Source organism: Anser cygnoides, chromosome 6 (assembly GCF_040182565.1).
Source record: "Anser cygnoides isolate HZ-2024a breed goose chromosome 6, Taihu_goose_T2T_genome, whole genome shotgun sequence".
NCBI lineage: Eukaryota > Metazoa > Chordata > Aves > Anseriformes > Anatidae > Anser > Anser cygnoides.
In genome coordinates, this window is record NC_089878.1 from 32,200,636 (window position 1) to 32,215,393 (window position 14,758).

The 14,758-nt window shown below is 63.3% G+C and overlaps 1 protein-coding gene across 1 annotated transcript; it reads right to left on the bottom strand.

The window, feature by feature from the left end:
- Nucleotides 1–770: 770 nt before the first annotated feature.
- Nucleotides 771–7,455, bottom strand: LOC125184807 (motor neuron and pancreas homeobox protein 1-like). Its single transcript, XM_048079624.2, has 3 exons — nucleotides 6,857–7,455; nucleotides 1,725–1,885; nucleotides 771–1,456 (listed from the first exon to the last, which is right to left on the bottom strand). Exons 1-3 carry the CDS (start codon nucleotides 7,281–7,283, stop codon nucleotides 1,139–1,141), a joined length of 906 nt encoding a protein of 301 aa, XP_047935581.2. The 5' UTR covers nucleotides 7,284–7,455; the 3' UTR covers nucleotides 771–1,138.
- Between the last annotated feature and the right edge of the window lie 7,303 nt (nucleotides 7,456–14,758).

Here is a 14,758-nt window from a genome sequence, read left to right on the forward strand (position 1 = left end):
CCCTGATTTTCCCTTTCCCTCGCTGCCCCCGCCACCCTCGCGGCCCCCAGCTCGCCCCCTCCCCACGGTGCCCACCTCCGCCCACGTCCCTCCGTGCTCCCCTGGGCAGTTTTGGGGTCCGGACACCCCTCAAGGGGTCCCGCCGTGCCCGGGGCTGTGCTGCCTGGGGACAGGGGACCCGGGCATCAGGGATGCCTGGCATCCAGGTCAGGCACCCAGGGGAAGATGCTGAGCTGCCAGCAGCCGCTGCGGGTCACTGTCCCCCTGTGTAGGACTTATCCAACATCCACCTCCCTGTCCGGTCCCACGCTCCCCTCTCCCTTCACCTCCTTCCCTGCCCATCCCTCTGTCCCAGCCGTGCCTCTCCACGCGCATCCCCGTCCCCTCTGTCCCCCAGCCCATGGTGCTCTGGCACAGCCCTGAGGGGTGACAGCAGGACACGGGGTAGGGGCAGCCCAGCCCACCCCGCTCCTGCAGCCCCATAATGGGACAGGGTGGCACAGCAAACTGGTCCCTGTGCCTGCACTGCCATCACAGCATCCCCAGGGAAAGCCCGGAAAGGGTGCAGAAACCTTGGGAAGTTTGCATATATAGATAGAGGGAAGTATATATATATACACACACGCACACACACATACATAATATACAGGGTCTCTCAGGACCCTCCAGCATCCTAAGAACCAGGGGAGCCTGCTCACTTTTGGGTCACGGCCGAAGCCTAGGGCTGCTGGGGAGGTGGCAGGGGGTGGCTGCTGTCACCCCACTACTAGGGGCTGATCTGAGCCTGGCACGGCCCCCCCAGGGAAGCTACAGCCACAGGAGGGGGCACACATCCTGAGCACCCCCCTTCTCCCCCCGGTGCCCCAGGTAGGGCAGCATGGGGGCACTGGTAGGGCAGAGCCCCTGTCCCCTAAGGAAGAGCACAGGCATCCGGATAACAGCTTTATAGGGGCAGGGTGTGGGGACTCCCCCAGATACACACAGAGGAATAATTACGAGTTAAATAGGATCCAAACACACATAAGTTAAAGTGGGGGGCAGGCTCCCCACGGCCCTCCTGCCCCTCACGGGCACAGTCTGTGGCTGCCAGCAAAGAGGGTCCCGACGCCTCAGCCCAGCCCCTCTCCCTGGACGCGGTTCACAAGATGGAGCCCATCTTCCTCTCCGTGGCACCCAGCTCGTCCTCCTCCTCTTCCTCATCCTCCTCGCCCCCCGAGCAGGAGGAGTCGGGGCCGTAGCCCAGCTCGGCGGTGCTGCGGTGCAGGAAGCCCGAGCCGGGGCTGCGCCCCACAAACTCGGGGCCCTCGCCCGCCTGTCCCTGGGGCTCGCCGGGCAGCAGCTTCTCGCAGGCTTTGCCGAGCCCCCGCAGCTTCTCAGCCTCCGCCGTGGCCCCCTGCTCCTTGGCTTTGCGGCTCCGCTTCCACTTCATCCGGCGGTTCTGGAACCAGATCTTCACCTGCCCGTGAGGAGAGCACCCGTGACACCGGGGCCACGGGCACCCAGCCCCATGCAGTTGTGCCCCCAATGCCCCATCCTGTCCCCACTCCCCCCGCTGCCTTCCCTGCAGCGCAGACCCCCCCCCCCCCAGGCTTCCATTTTTGCAGGCATCCCTGCCAGGAGGCTGGGGAAGGACTCACAGCTCCAAGCGAGGGGCATCAGCATCACCCCAAATTCCCACCCCCATATCCCCAGGAGCCCCCCTCCACCCCCCAGGACCAAGGTACCTGCGTCTCGGTGAGCATCAGCGACGTGGCCACCTCAAAGCGCTTGGGCCTGGACAGGTACTTGTTGAGCTTGAACTGGTTCTCCAGCTCCAGGAGCTGCTGGCTGGTGAAGGCCGTGCGGGGCCGGCGGCACTTCCCCATCAAGCCGGCCTGCGGGGTGGCTGCGGGACAGACAGCGGGATGGGGTCGGGGGCAGCAGGGCCGGGGGCACCCCCTCGGCGAGCCCGGCGTGAGGAGGAAGGCGAGCGCCTCTTCCATCGCCTCCCGCCCCAATAATGGCTTTATTGCCCGGCTGATACCGACCGGCGAGATACGTTATCAGGCCTCGGTGTGCAACTGGGATCAGTCCTGTGACTGGAATTAAAGCTCCTTTTATTGCCGGGACACGCAGGTGTCTGCCCAACTGCCGAGGGCTGCGGCGCAGGGCTCCGTGCGCCCCGCGCTGGGCTGATAGCTCGCCCTCGGCCCCGAGCAGGAGGCTGGGGAACAAAGGGGCCTTTGAGAGGCCGGCTGGGGTGGCTCTCGCGCCGTGTTTGATCCCTGCTTATCTCCTCTCCGCTTGCTTTATTGTCGTTCCCCCCCCCCAGGGTTCGGCTTTTACTGCTTCTCCCAGCACCGCAGCGGCAATCAAACCCAGAGGTTTGCAGCTGGGAGTAAAGGGCCGGAGCGGTGCAGGGGGGGCATTAAACGGGAAAGGTCCTTGGCACATCACCCCTGCCACAAAGTCCTCGCCACGTCCCATGGCACTGCTGCAGAGCCCCGATTCTCCCTCCAGCTCATCGGCAACCCAGGCACCAGCTCGGAAAACTCCTGCCCAGCTGGGCACCGGGATAAGGACACACGTGGGACAGAGCGAGACGGAGCCCCGCAGCCTCACGTGGGTTCGGGACGGGGCAGGGCTGTCAGAGGGGGATCCATCTCCAAAACGCCTCTGCTTGCCAGCAGCACCTGGCCGAGCGTGACATGCGAGGGTCACCGCGGCTCGCCCTCCTTGCGTGGCACAGGGCACCAGCAGCCACGTTATCTCCTCAGATTCCAGCTTTGATCCCGACCTGCCCATCTCCCGAGGTGTCCACCGAGCCCTTCACAAACACAGCGGTGACGCACGGCGCAGGAATTTATGAAGGGGGCATTAACTGAGCGCCATCCAGGTTTGATCCCGGGTACCTGGATGCTGGGTGGGACAGGTCAAACAGGCAGAGGTGGGGCTGGGCTGGGGCTCTGCAAACTCCTTGTGTGATGAGCAGGGGTGGACATGACCCGCCTCGCAGCCTCTGGCCATTTAAACGAGGGACTGATTAGAGGGATGCTGTGCCGATGGCTCTGACATGCACACGGGGCAATATTTTCATCTAAGAAGTGTTAGATGAAGGACAGCTCAGCTCTGCAGCGGTCTGGGCTGTGGATGGTCTGTGCAAACCCTCAGCAGAGACACGGGATGGAACAGATCCAAGCAGGGCCCCATCTGCTAAGGAAAGGGGGACTGGCTTCTCCCACCTCAACATGGAGAGCCCTGAGCTCAACCCCGAACATGTGCCCTAGGGAACACAGAAATCCTCCAGACCTCCCCGAAAGGTTCCTCTGTGCTGCCTCCTGCAAGGCCAGATGTGGGAAGGGTGGAGGCAGAGAAGTGAGCCCTGACCCCAAAAGCAAGAGTAGTTCTGTCTGCTCGGGTTCAGGGGATGCTGACAGGCGGCTTGCTTTAGCAGCACCCCCAAAAGGGACTTGCTCTCCATAAGGTAAGACACTGAGGACAGCTTGGTCAGGCAAGAAAAGGAAGAGCAGAAATTTTGCCCAAATCCAGACAAATCTAAAAGGGATGTAGACCAAATGACTACCAACACAGGTGACTGGCCACTGGAGCACAATCCCTCTGGCAGCCCCAGGTTGTTCACCTCAGTGCCTCCAATTTGGGCTCGGCACAACGGTGCCCACCACAGACCGTGACTTTCTAGAAACCCCCAATACCTCCTGTCCCAGTCCTGGCCAAACCAAAAGCCACCACCACCAGCACGGGGGTTCTGAGGGTAGGAGGTATGTTCCAGTTTGCCGTGCAGAGGGGAAATGCCTGTCCTAACCGTGTGCCTGGTGGAACCTTCCCCTGCCCTGTGGCACGGACAGCAGCCCCCCAGGGCTCGCCTCTCTCAGTTCCCTGCCAGCTGAGCTGCGAACACTTCTCCGTCACCGCCACCACCCCACAGAAAGAGCAACCCCTCAGGAAGGCTCTCCCCCTTACCCAGCTCCTGCCTCAGCACCATGCCTTTGCTTGACAAAGGGTTTCCTACCTGCCTGTACATCTCCTGTGGGATCACAGCTCATCTCGGTATCCCTTCAGCCTGGCCATGCCCCTCTGATGGGTGCCTGGCATTTGGCTGCAAAAATCAGTGAATATATTGGCTGGCCTGGAGCTGAGAAAGCCCCCGACTCTGCGGCCAGGAGCTGTACAGGACAGCTGCCTCCCGGATAATTAGATAAAGCTTATAAAGAATTATTAGCTTATTTGATACAGTTCCGTCTACTTGATAACGAGCCTAATCCAAGGTTGATATTAACCCACTTGGTTTTAATTTGGTTTGTTTAGCTATAGCTCACTTGGCTTTGTGGGCTAGCAGATAAAGGAGAGGAAATTAGCACCCCCGCCCCCACTGGAGGTGTTTCTGCAGATGTCAGGGCTGGCAGGAGGAGAGGTGGTCCCACGGCCAGGGGTCTGCCAGCAGCCCCGACTGCTCTCCATGGGACAGTGTGTGTAAGGGACCTTCCTAAATCTTCCACCCCCTGGTTTCCTCCATCGCTGGCTCCCGCCTGCTTTTTCCCAGCTGTTTCCCAGCTCGTGCTTCCTGCCGATGCCAGCCCACTGCACACACGGGAGCCTCAGAAGGCACCAGCCAGGAGCAGTCCCTGCAGCCCCTAGAAAGGGGTCTGAGCACCAGGTCCCCAGAAATGAACCGTGTGTTCCTCCCGAGAGCCTTGCCTTGTCTCCCAACCTGCAGCTGTGCATCACCACGCTCTGCTCCTACAAATGTCTGCCGGGCAGGTCTCTGCTCTCAGCTCCCAGCACCCTGCTGCATTTTCACACCGCCAGCCAGGGCGAATAAATCACAGCTCCCATCAATACCGACACACACAGCACCCAGGTGCCAAACGCTCTCCCTGAGCGGTTCAGGAGGGCAGCCACCTGCTCACAGCGAGTCCGAGCCCCCAGGACAGGGACCCGTGCTGGGAGCAGAGGAGCCCGGGTGGCCGCAGCGAGGACATGCCTGCTCCTTGGACCTTCCCCGCCTGCCCTCTCACTCCGCATTGCAGCAGAGGCACACGGGTGCTGGCTGCGGCTCCGCAGAGGCAGATGGCAAGGAAGGCACCCGTGTATATGGCAGCGGGAGCGCTTTTCAGAGCAGAACCAGCACCCAGCCCCAGCCCTGCTCCATGCAGGTGCCCACTGTCTCAAGCCACCCCCCGGCACCCTGCTTTCCCCTACAACAAAGGCAGGCCTGCAAACAACGCCGTGCCTGCAAAACATCTCTACACTTGAAGCCAGAGAAGGAATTCATGATTTGGCTCTAGAATCTCCCACGAATACATCACAAGGGTGACCTCTCTCTGGGGTGCTCCAGAACAAGCACTGGGAGGCTTTCAGATGTGTCTCCCCCAGGTATCTGCCCAGTGCTACCCGAGAGCTAAACATGAGCAGCACCAGCAGCACAGAAACTTGTGCTCACACACTCCGGAAACCTCATCCAGGCAGGTCTGTCTGTCCATCCATCTGGGCCGGGTGATGGGACAGGGACACACAGACCACAGGCAGCCCAAGAGCCCTGTGCCAACAGCGGGAGGCTCCTGCCCAGCTCACCATCCTCTTCAGGAAGGGCTGTGCAGGCAGCATGCCCCAGGCAGGACGCAGATGTCCCCTCCTGTCCCTGCATACCCTCACCACGGTCCCCACCCCCACACAACAGCCAGCACGCGGGAGGCAAAATCTAGCAAGTGGTGGTGGTGACTACAAGAAGTCAACCTGCTTTTGAATCTTGCAGCAAGCCCACAAGAGGAAGAGCTGGAGACACCCTCGAGAACCCAAACGATCCCAAGGGACTGGAACAAGAGCCTGGAGATGAATGAGCCGGTGCAGAACGAGGGCCAGGGCCTGATGGCAGAGCCTACGCAGCAGCGAGAACAAGAGGACACAAGAGGACACACTCCCCAGAACTGGGACCAAGCGCCTTTTGACCAGGATATGGACTGGGGCAGTGGTCACCGTACTTTAAAAATCTACAGCCCTGGCAGTTTTTGCCACATCCTTGTTACACCTCCTTGCGTCTGCCTTGGCTCTCCCAGCTCTCCAGGTCCCAACCCACCAACACTGGGGTCAGCAGCCGCTTTTCCCCCCTTGAGCTACTCCCGTTGGGGCACAAACCTGTCCACGTTATCCCAGCCAGAAGCCAAGCCCGGAGGCATACTCTGCACCCTGAGGTGCCGCCACCACTTTGCAGCTGGACCCAAAACCCACAGCCCCGGGGAGAGCCGGGGAGAAAGGAGAGCGGCCGAGGGAGGGGGACAGCCCCTTTCCCTTCAGCCTGTCCAGGTGTAACTTAACGAGGGAGCAAAGAAGGGGCTGGTTTACGTTAATTCTCCATTTGTGCGTTGTTATTCGTTTCCAGCGGCCCGGGGCGCTTTTGATTCGTTTCCCGGTGCCGGTCCCGCTCCCCGTTTCTTTCTTTTCGTTTCCTTCCCGCGGCGGCGGCGCGCAACGAGCCCGCGGCGGCCGTGCGGTGCCGGCGGCTGGGGGGGGTGCGGGCAGAGACCCCCCCCGGGAGCAGCTCTGCCCTACCGGCCCCGGGGCCGGCACCCCCCCTCCGTGCCGCCCTACAGCCCCGGGCCGGGGGAGGGCTGGCGGCGGGGCCAGATCTCCCCCCCCCCCCCGCGACTCTGCTCGGGGGTCTCAGCGCTGCGGGTGCGACCCCGCAAAGTGCCCCCCGCAACGGGGAGCAGGGCCGGGCACAGCAAAAACCCCGCAATAGGGCCGGCCCCGAGGGCTCCCGACCTCCGACGGGGCGGCCCCGGCGAGCCTCAGCCCCCCCGGCCCCAGCCCCGAGGTGTGTGTGGGGGGGGGGGGGCGGTCCCGGCCCCGGATCCCTTACCGTGGAAGTCGGAGAGCCTCGGCACCAGCATCCCGGCTCGGATCCAGTGCTCCAGCGGCAAGGAGCCGGCCACGGCCGCCTTCAGGTGCTCCGCGCCGGGCGGCGGCAGGTGGGGGAAGGCGGTGTAGGCGAAAGCGGGGTGCTGGCCCCCCAGGGCCGGGAGCGGGTACACGGCGGGGGGGTAGAGGGCCGGCAGGGCGCCGAGCCCGGGGCCGGGGAGATGCAGCAAGCCGGGCTTGGGGACGAAACCGGCGGGGGCGAGGGGCGCAGAGACCTGGGGAGCCCTCGGCGAGGGGGTGTCGGTGCGCCCGGGGGGGCCGGGACTCCCCGCGGGGCTGAGCCCCGGCGGAGATGCGCTCCTCGGCGGCTCTTCAGCCAGGAGCGCCTCGATGCTGAAGTTTTGGGATTTCTCCATGGGTTTGTGCATGGCGGGCCCCCCGCCCCCGGCACGGCACGGCACGGCACGGTTCGCCTGCCAGGGCAGAGCCCGGCCGGGCAGCCCCGGTACCGGCGGGCATCCACCCGCGGGGCCCCGCTCCGCTCCGCGGGGCTGCCCTCGGGGGCAGCCCTCCTCTCCTCTCCTCTCCGCTCCTCCTCCTCCCGGGCACTCGCTCTCCCGTCTCCACCGAGGGGGGGCTTTTTTAACCCCCCCTCCACCTGCCCCAGCTCCCCATTGGCTCCGAGCGGGCCCCCCGCCCCGCCGGCCCGGCCTCCCTCCCCGCGGGCCTCCAGCCTCCGGTGTCCTCAGCCTCCGGCACGGCGCTGGGGGACCCGGTGGGGCCCGATCCGGAGGCTTCTGCACCTCCCCGGCCTCGTAACCCGGCCCAGCTCCGTGCCCAGGGGGTCCCCAGGCTGCGGGGCTCGCAGCGCTGACCCACAGCCGGGCTCGGTTTCCTCGGTGGGGAAATAGAGGCTGCAGAGGACATGGATCTGCTCAGATAGGGCGAGACCGGACAGGCTTCAGTGGCGTGAACCCCCAGCCCTGAGGGGCTCTGCCCTGGGCGCCTCAGGGCTGGGAAGGCAGGAGAAGGGCTCCATGTCCCCCTGCCATTTCCCATTGCACCCCTCTGGGACAGGGAGATCCGTGGACCTGAGCTGGCTCCACACAGTGTCCACCTCCCTGCATCGCCCGCACCCATCCAAGATGCCAACAGGGCAGGCAGGGAGATTTTTACTCATTTGCCCAGGCTTCGCTTATCCAGGCAAGCCACAGCTTGAAAAGCACCACCGGGAACAGACAGAGAGGAGAGCCTCGGCTGTTCTGCGAGATGTGGGTGAGCTGGAGCAGAGCTACCGACGCTCCACTGCCAGTGGCCTTTGGGAAGAGGCAGAACATTTGGGAGCAGGTCTGTGCCTGTCTGTGCCTCCTGGTCCCACCTTGTGTCATGCTGGTGCAACGAGACAAGCCTCTGGTTGTGCCCAGCAATGGGTCCTGCTCTTTGGAAGGCAAGTGAGGCAGCTACTGCAGCTCTGCTTAAGGATTATCAGAGCTAGAGAGAGCTCCCACCCCTGTATTTCCTTCCCCTTCACCATTTCTATCCTTGCTGGATTCCCTGAGATTTTAGAGCAAGAGTCTGTTCCCCAGTATCCCGCATCCCACAGAGGCTCTGAGGAGTCACACAGGGAAGAGAAAGGCAGAAGCACGTGGGAATTTCCCCAGCCTCCTCTGCCCGGCAGCCCCAGGGGCTTCTCTTCCGCAAGCCCATCCAGCCTGGCCTGGAGACCACTGAGCTCCCTGCACCCACAGCACCGAGGTCCAAAGGTCCCCCGTGGGGGATAACTTCCTCCTTCCTTTGCCTGAGCTTACTCCATCCATTGAGCGGCCCCAAATCTTTGCGTGGGAACAGACACGCAACAGCCCTCCTCCACCTGCCTCCCCAGGAGGACAGGAGTCAGCCCCACGGCCAGCCCAGGGCTAGATTGAACAGAAGGGAATTTGGGGTGGGAACGGAGCAGCCTGGCTGCCGGGCAGAGGGGAGAGCTGCAACAGGTATCCTGGGAACCACGGGCGCAAGAGAGGTAGGACAACTCTTCTTCTGCAGGCCAACAGCAAGCAAGGCCCTTCACTTCCCAATAACAAGAGATATCTGGGATGAAAATGGAGGGAGATCCCTCCTCCAGGCGAGTCAAACCCAGAAGCTGGGGCCCTGCAAGAGATGCGCCTGGGGCAGGAGCGCCCAGCAGGCAGGGACAGGAGCAGAGCCCAGGAGAGCCGCCCCAGGAGGTGGCCAGCAGAAGGGGCGGGATGCGGGCGGTGATAGATGCCAGGGTGCTGATGAGTTCACAGTCTTCGGGGTCATTAATCAGATCAGAGCTGGATTAAGGTGTCCGAGGTCTGATTAGCTTCATTTCCCGCCTCGGGAAGGAGGGAACTTGCTTTCCCATCCATCAGGGTCCTCCGGCGACAGCTCACCTGGTTGCTAACTAGATCTGAGGATTGCAATGAGCGAGCGTGGCTCTGGCCTGGTCCCTTACCTCTGCCCGTTGCAGAAGGGTCTGCACACAGGAGATAACACAACCCCGAGCGTCAGCCGAAGGCCACAGCCCCCAGGATATCAGCCAGAGAGAGCCTGACCCCACGGCCCAGGCATGCAAGAAGGGCACTGCAGACTCGCATCCTTCCCCAGCCACCTGCCAGCGGTGCCTCGGCTCTCAGAAATGAGCCGTGGAGGGGGACAGGTAGCATTTGGGAGCACAGTTCAGTTTTACAGCCCCGCCGTTTCCTCGCTGTCACCTTGGGCAGCAACGTAACACCCCTCAGCAAAGCCGACTGCCCCGAGATCAAAGCCCAGGGTGCCGAGGAAAACACACACCCCGATAAAAAACCGCCGACTGGGAGCAGACTCTCGCTTTCCCAGGATCAGGTCCTTATCCCAGGCTTCAGACAAAGACAAGACCCGTGCTGAGGCTGTTTTAATCTCCAATTAACCCATAATTTTGGCCGCTCATAGGCCGTGGTTTAACACCAAGCCGTTCTGGTGGGTTTGGGCGGTGGCAGGCACGGATTTCTACCACCTTGCTCCCACCAAGGCTTGACCTTCTAAGTCTTGCAGGAGCTTCCCTGTCCCCAGGAGGCTTGCTAAGGATTAACTGCTCCTCCAGCCAGGGCTTTCTGCCTTTGGAAATGACTTCCCCAGATTTTTGGAGCCCTAACCATCACCCGCAGCGCTGCAGCCCTTCCCCTGCCCCTCGCAGGCCACCCCTACCTCCGGGCTCTGGGAAGCCGCAGGAGGCTGGTGGGGAAGGTAAATAAACTGCCAGCCCCGGGGTGATTTGTGGCAAAATGAACAGCCCCGAAGTCACCTGCGGGTGGCCCGGTGAGATAATGGCTCCTAATCTCCTGGTGGGAGCCGGGCTTTGCGGGGTCAGACCTGGCACGGCCAGCCCGGTGTCCCAGGCTGCTTGGTGGCCGTCCCCTCTGCAGAAGGCACCGAAGCAGCTGTCCGCACAGCCCAGCGCCCCCAGGGCTCCCCAAACCCCTTGAGGTGTCTCCCAGCGATGGCAGGAGCAAGTGCCAGGAGTGCCACCAAAGCCACCTGCACGCCTGCTCCCGGGCTGCGCCGTGCGCCTCTGTCCCTGCCTGCACCCCCTTCTGCTCGGGGTCTGCCTGCTCCTGCCCATCCCGGGGGTCTCCGAGCCAGCTGCAGGCTGCCCAGGGCTTCTCCAGGCTGTGCCATCAGCAGGCAGAGCTCTGCCCTAAGGGACAGAGGGATCCCCACGTCTCCATCCCCCAGCACTGCACGGGCTCAGTGGGGAGCTCCGCAGCCCCCCCTGCTCACCGCATCCAGCCTCCACAATCCCCCCGTGGTGCTGAGCCCGGGTACCTGCCCCAAGCGAAGGGGTTAACAGGGAGAGCAAACACCGCGCAGTCCCTCCCAGACAGGCCTCCTGCAGGGATTTCTGAGCTGCTGTTTATTTAGCCAAGCGATTCCTCAAATAAGCAGCCCCATCTCTGATGGGACGTGGCAAGGCTGAGCAGAAAAACGTGTTAGCAGCTCCCCTCCTGGAGCAGGGGGATGGCAAACGGATGCAAGAAGGGCTGCTCGGAGTGGAACGAGCCAGAGGAAGCAATAGGATGCCAAAACCCACAGCAGCCACCCAGAGATCCCCTCCTTCTGGTGCACCAAACAAGCTCTGGAAGGACCCGGGCTCTGCCTCGTTGCCCGTCCTTGCCCCAGGCTTTGGCTTTTTGGAGAAAAGGCTGAACAGGTGTCGTACCCGACGGCCTGGCATCACTTAAGAGGGATGGGACGGGATGCACAGCCCATTGGGAACACCCTCCTGGTACACCCCTGTGTCCTCGCTCCCAGCACATCACGCCCCGTGCCTACAGCCCTACTCTCCCCCCCTGCCCCCCCCAGCAAAGGGCACTGGGGCACCCCGCACCCCTGATTTGTCCCGTCAGCTCCAGGATTTTCAGCTCCCATTTGGCTTCGCAGGGTCCTGAGCTGCTCCCCCAGAGGGAAGGGAAGCGAGGCTGGGCCCTGGGTGCAGGGTGACCCCCGGCACAGCCTCACCTCCTGCTAATGGGCTTTCCATGGAGTCAGCTCCCAGCCCGCTCCCAGGGTGACTGGATAAATCAGCTGCTCCTCCCAGGACCTTGGGCTCTAATTAATGTCAGCTCATTAACGAGATAACGGCCATTTATTACCCTGTCTCCCTGGCTGCTGATTAACCCTTTCCCGAGGCAGGGGGTGGCGATGGCATGGGGTGGCAGGAGCTGGGGACGTCCCTGCAGTGACACCCAGGGGTGCCTCGGGAGGATGGGGGGACAGGCAGGGCTTCTAGGGCTGAGCGAGGAAAGGATGGGACAGGGTTTGTGTGGGTGTGTGCGTGGCAGAGTTTTCCCCCTTTTGGCACAGAAAAGGGGTCCATGGATTACAGCCAAGGCCCTCGTGTCCTCACCTCTAGGTGCAAAAGCAGCCCCGGCTCCGTCTCCCCCGGCACTGCCGCCCCACCGGCCCTACGGAGCAGTGGGGCAGGGTGATCTGCCCTGGGGAAGGGGGTGCCAAGGGGGCTGGGGAGGGCACGGTACCCCCTCCCGGGGGGCTCACGCTGTCGTTACATCAATCACGGTGCGCCGTGGCTCCCTATTAGCGGGAGCAGCGGCTGGTTAATCAGGCTGAGGGCTTCGGCTCGTTAAGCTGACACCTCCGCTGCGAGAGTGAGACATGGGGGCACGCGAGGTGCCACTTATTTATTTTCTGCCTTTCCCAGGGAATATATTAAACAAATTAAATTCCTGGAGTGTTGGGTCAGCACCGACCGCTCTGCGCCTGTGCCCAGCACAGCCACGGGGAGGGTCTGCCGCAGAGCCCGGCCCCCCCCCAGCCCCTCGCGATGAGGCACAGCCCCCATTGCCCTCCCCATTCCCCTTCCCTGGGTGCTGGGAGGAGATCTTGCAGGGAATGCAGACCGTGGCTTGGCGCAGAAGCTCCTCGGCCAGGGCTGGTGCCAGCTGTAGCCCTGGCATTTGTTTGTGGGGGCTGGTGGCAGGGTGGCACCGCGAGGACCTCTCCGTGGCTCAGCCCGCTGGAAGGCCGTGAGCGTTTTCTCCGTAGCACCTCACAGTCTCCGTCCCAGGACACTAAGAACGGGGGATTTAGGAGAACACCCCCAAAAGTGCTTTCATGCCTTAACAGCGCTGGTGTTGGCTTCAACCTATGTGGAGCCCTGAGAAGGCTCTTTACCGAAACAGCCCCTGCTTCAGGACCAGCCACCCCTTCAAAAGCGAATGTTGGCCCTGCTCAGATGCCCCAAGGGTTCGTGAGCCATTTCCTCGCCGCTGGCTGCAGCACCCCACCCCGGGGCTGGCCGTGCTTCAGCCCTGCTCCAGGTCTCTTTGGGACGAGGACCGACGACCGTGGGTGGGGGACTTGCCCCACGTGAGCCATTTGTTGATTTATCGGCCGTTCGCAGCTCTTTCCTCTGCCACCACCGCTTCCCTCCCCATCCTCGCAGCAAAGCTGGCGGCAGCCTGTCCCGCTCCGCTGTCCCGTCCCTTTTCGGCAGCCTCTTCCCCTCGCAGATCCCAGTCCCTTCCACTTAACCGCAGTCCTCCCAGCACCTCCTCGGTTCGGGAGCAGTCCCACCTTCCGCCGGTGGAAGGGTGACTCCCTGGAGGTTAGCGACGAATTAGAAATAATTTAATTTACCTCCCCATTCGGGCGCTTTGATGAGCTGAAAGGCCCCTTGTCAGGCGGCGAATCCATCTTCCTCCAGCCTTACATCAAATTTCATTCCCTAATTAGAAACTCCTGCCCCGGAGCGTGCTGCCCCCCGCCCCGGCCGCCCCGTCTCCCCCACCAGCACCATTAGGAAAATAAATCGTTCCATTAGCCGCATTGTTGTGGCTGGGGGGCCCCCGCCGCCGGGAGTTATTGGAGCAGGAGGGAGGGCGGGGGATGCAGAGGGATGATTTATTAAGGAAAAGGGCCCTGATTAGATCCTTCCCCGGTCCCTCGCGAGCACATACTCGCAACACCCCGTCCCGGGGCACCCCGCAGCCGCTGGCAGGAGGTGACTGCGGGATGGCGGCGGGGTTCCCGGGGCCGTATCCTGCAGGTGCCCGGCTCCCCGGGCGGCGCTGGGACCCCGCACGAGGTAACGTCGGTGCCCGCTGCCTGGGGGACCGCCGGCATCACCCCCCCGGTGCTGCCACCCCGCAGCCGGGGTTGTGCGGGCGCTGCGACGGCAGAAGGCCGGGGGGCGAGGGACAGACGGGAGAGGCGGGGACGGGGCTGGGGTCCCCCCTTGTTAACAAGGCCGGGCCCTGTAACCTTTACAAGGCGCTGAATGGGAGGTGGGAACCTCTCCTCCCCTGATTTGGGGCCGGGGGGGGGGTCTAGGCTTGGATTTTAGGGAGGGGGGACGCCCGCTGCCCCAGATGGGAGCATGTGTGGGGCTTCTCCCGCCGCCACATGCCCTCCCTCTCCCTCCCGCCCACCATTCACATGGTAATGGGGACAAATTGATGGAGGGACATCCATTGTGGTACCCCCCCGGCAGCCCGGCCCTTCTGCCGGCCACCCACCAGCATCCCTATCCATCACCACCTCGGGGTGGGACGGGACGGGACGGGGTGGGGGCCCCGGTGGGATCCCCGCCAGGATCACTGTGCTTTCCACGGAGCTCTCTGGGGGAGCTGACAGGGCTTCAGGAGGGCAAAGAGCCCAAAATTTTATTTACGGGTCCTTCCTCTTCATGCCCTGGGGGCAGCCCAGAGCCAGCACCCCACATTTCCCCCGCTTCCACCCCAAAGCAGCCCGCAGTGCCCTGCAGCAGCCTCCTAACGGGGCAGAGATCGTTTCCCCCATGCCCACAGATACCCTAAAACCCCGGGCCTGGAGATGCCCCCAACACCACGGGACATCCCCGAAGGGCACAACCGGTGCTGCTGGGGGGGGCCTGCCCCCGTCAGCTGGGCTGGTGCTGAGCTGCGAGGGGGCACGGCCGGAGCATCCCCTCTGGAGCAGAGCCCCCCCACCTCGGGCTCCCCCCGGCCGCGGCACCGCCGGCAGCCCGATGGAAATTTCACTCCATAAAGCGGCTCTCCAAGGCCTGACCCCGCGCCCCCCCCCCCCCCCCCGGGGGACCAGTTTGTCCTTCTCTGTAATAAGAACCTAATTAAATTAGCCCAGCCGCCTCGCCGAGCCCTTAAATTAGCCGCGGTGAGGAGGGCCCTCGCTGACAGCCCGCCGCCGGATTGCTCCGCGCTCGCCGTGCTTTGGGGTCTGGGCAAAGACCCCAGGGGGGGGGACCCCACTCCCAGCCCCGCTGTGGGACAGGGACGGGGAGGCTTGGGGATGGGGCAGGGGCGCACGGGGAGCCTGCGTGGGGCACGGGGGTGTGGGGTGGGCTGGAGGGGGGACGGGGCTGGCTCGGGGTGGGGGGGACAGAGCT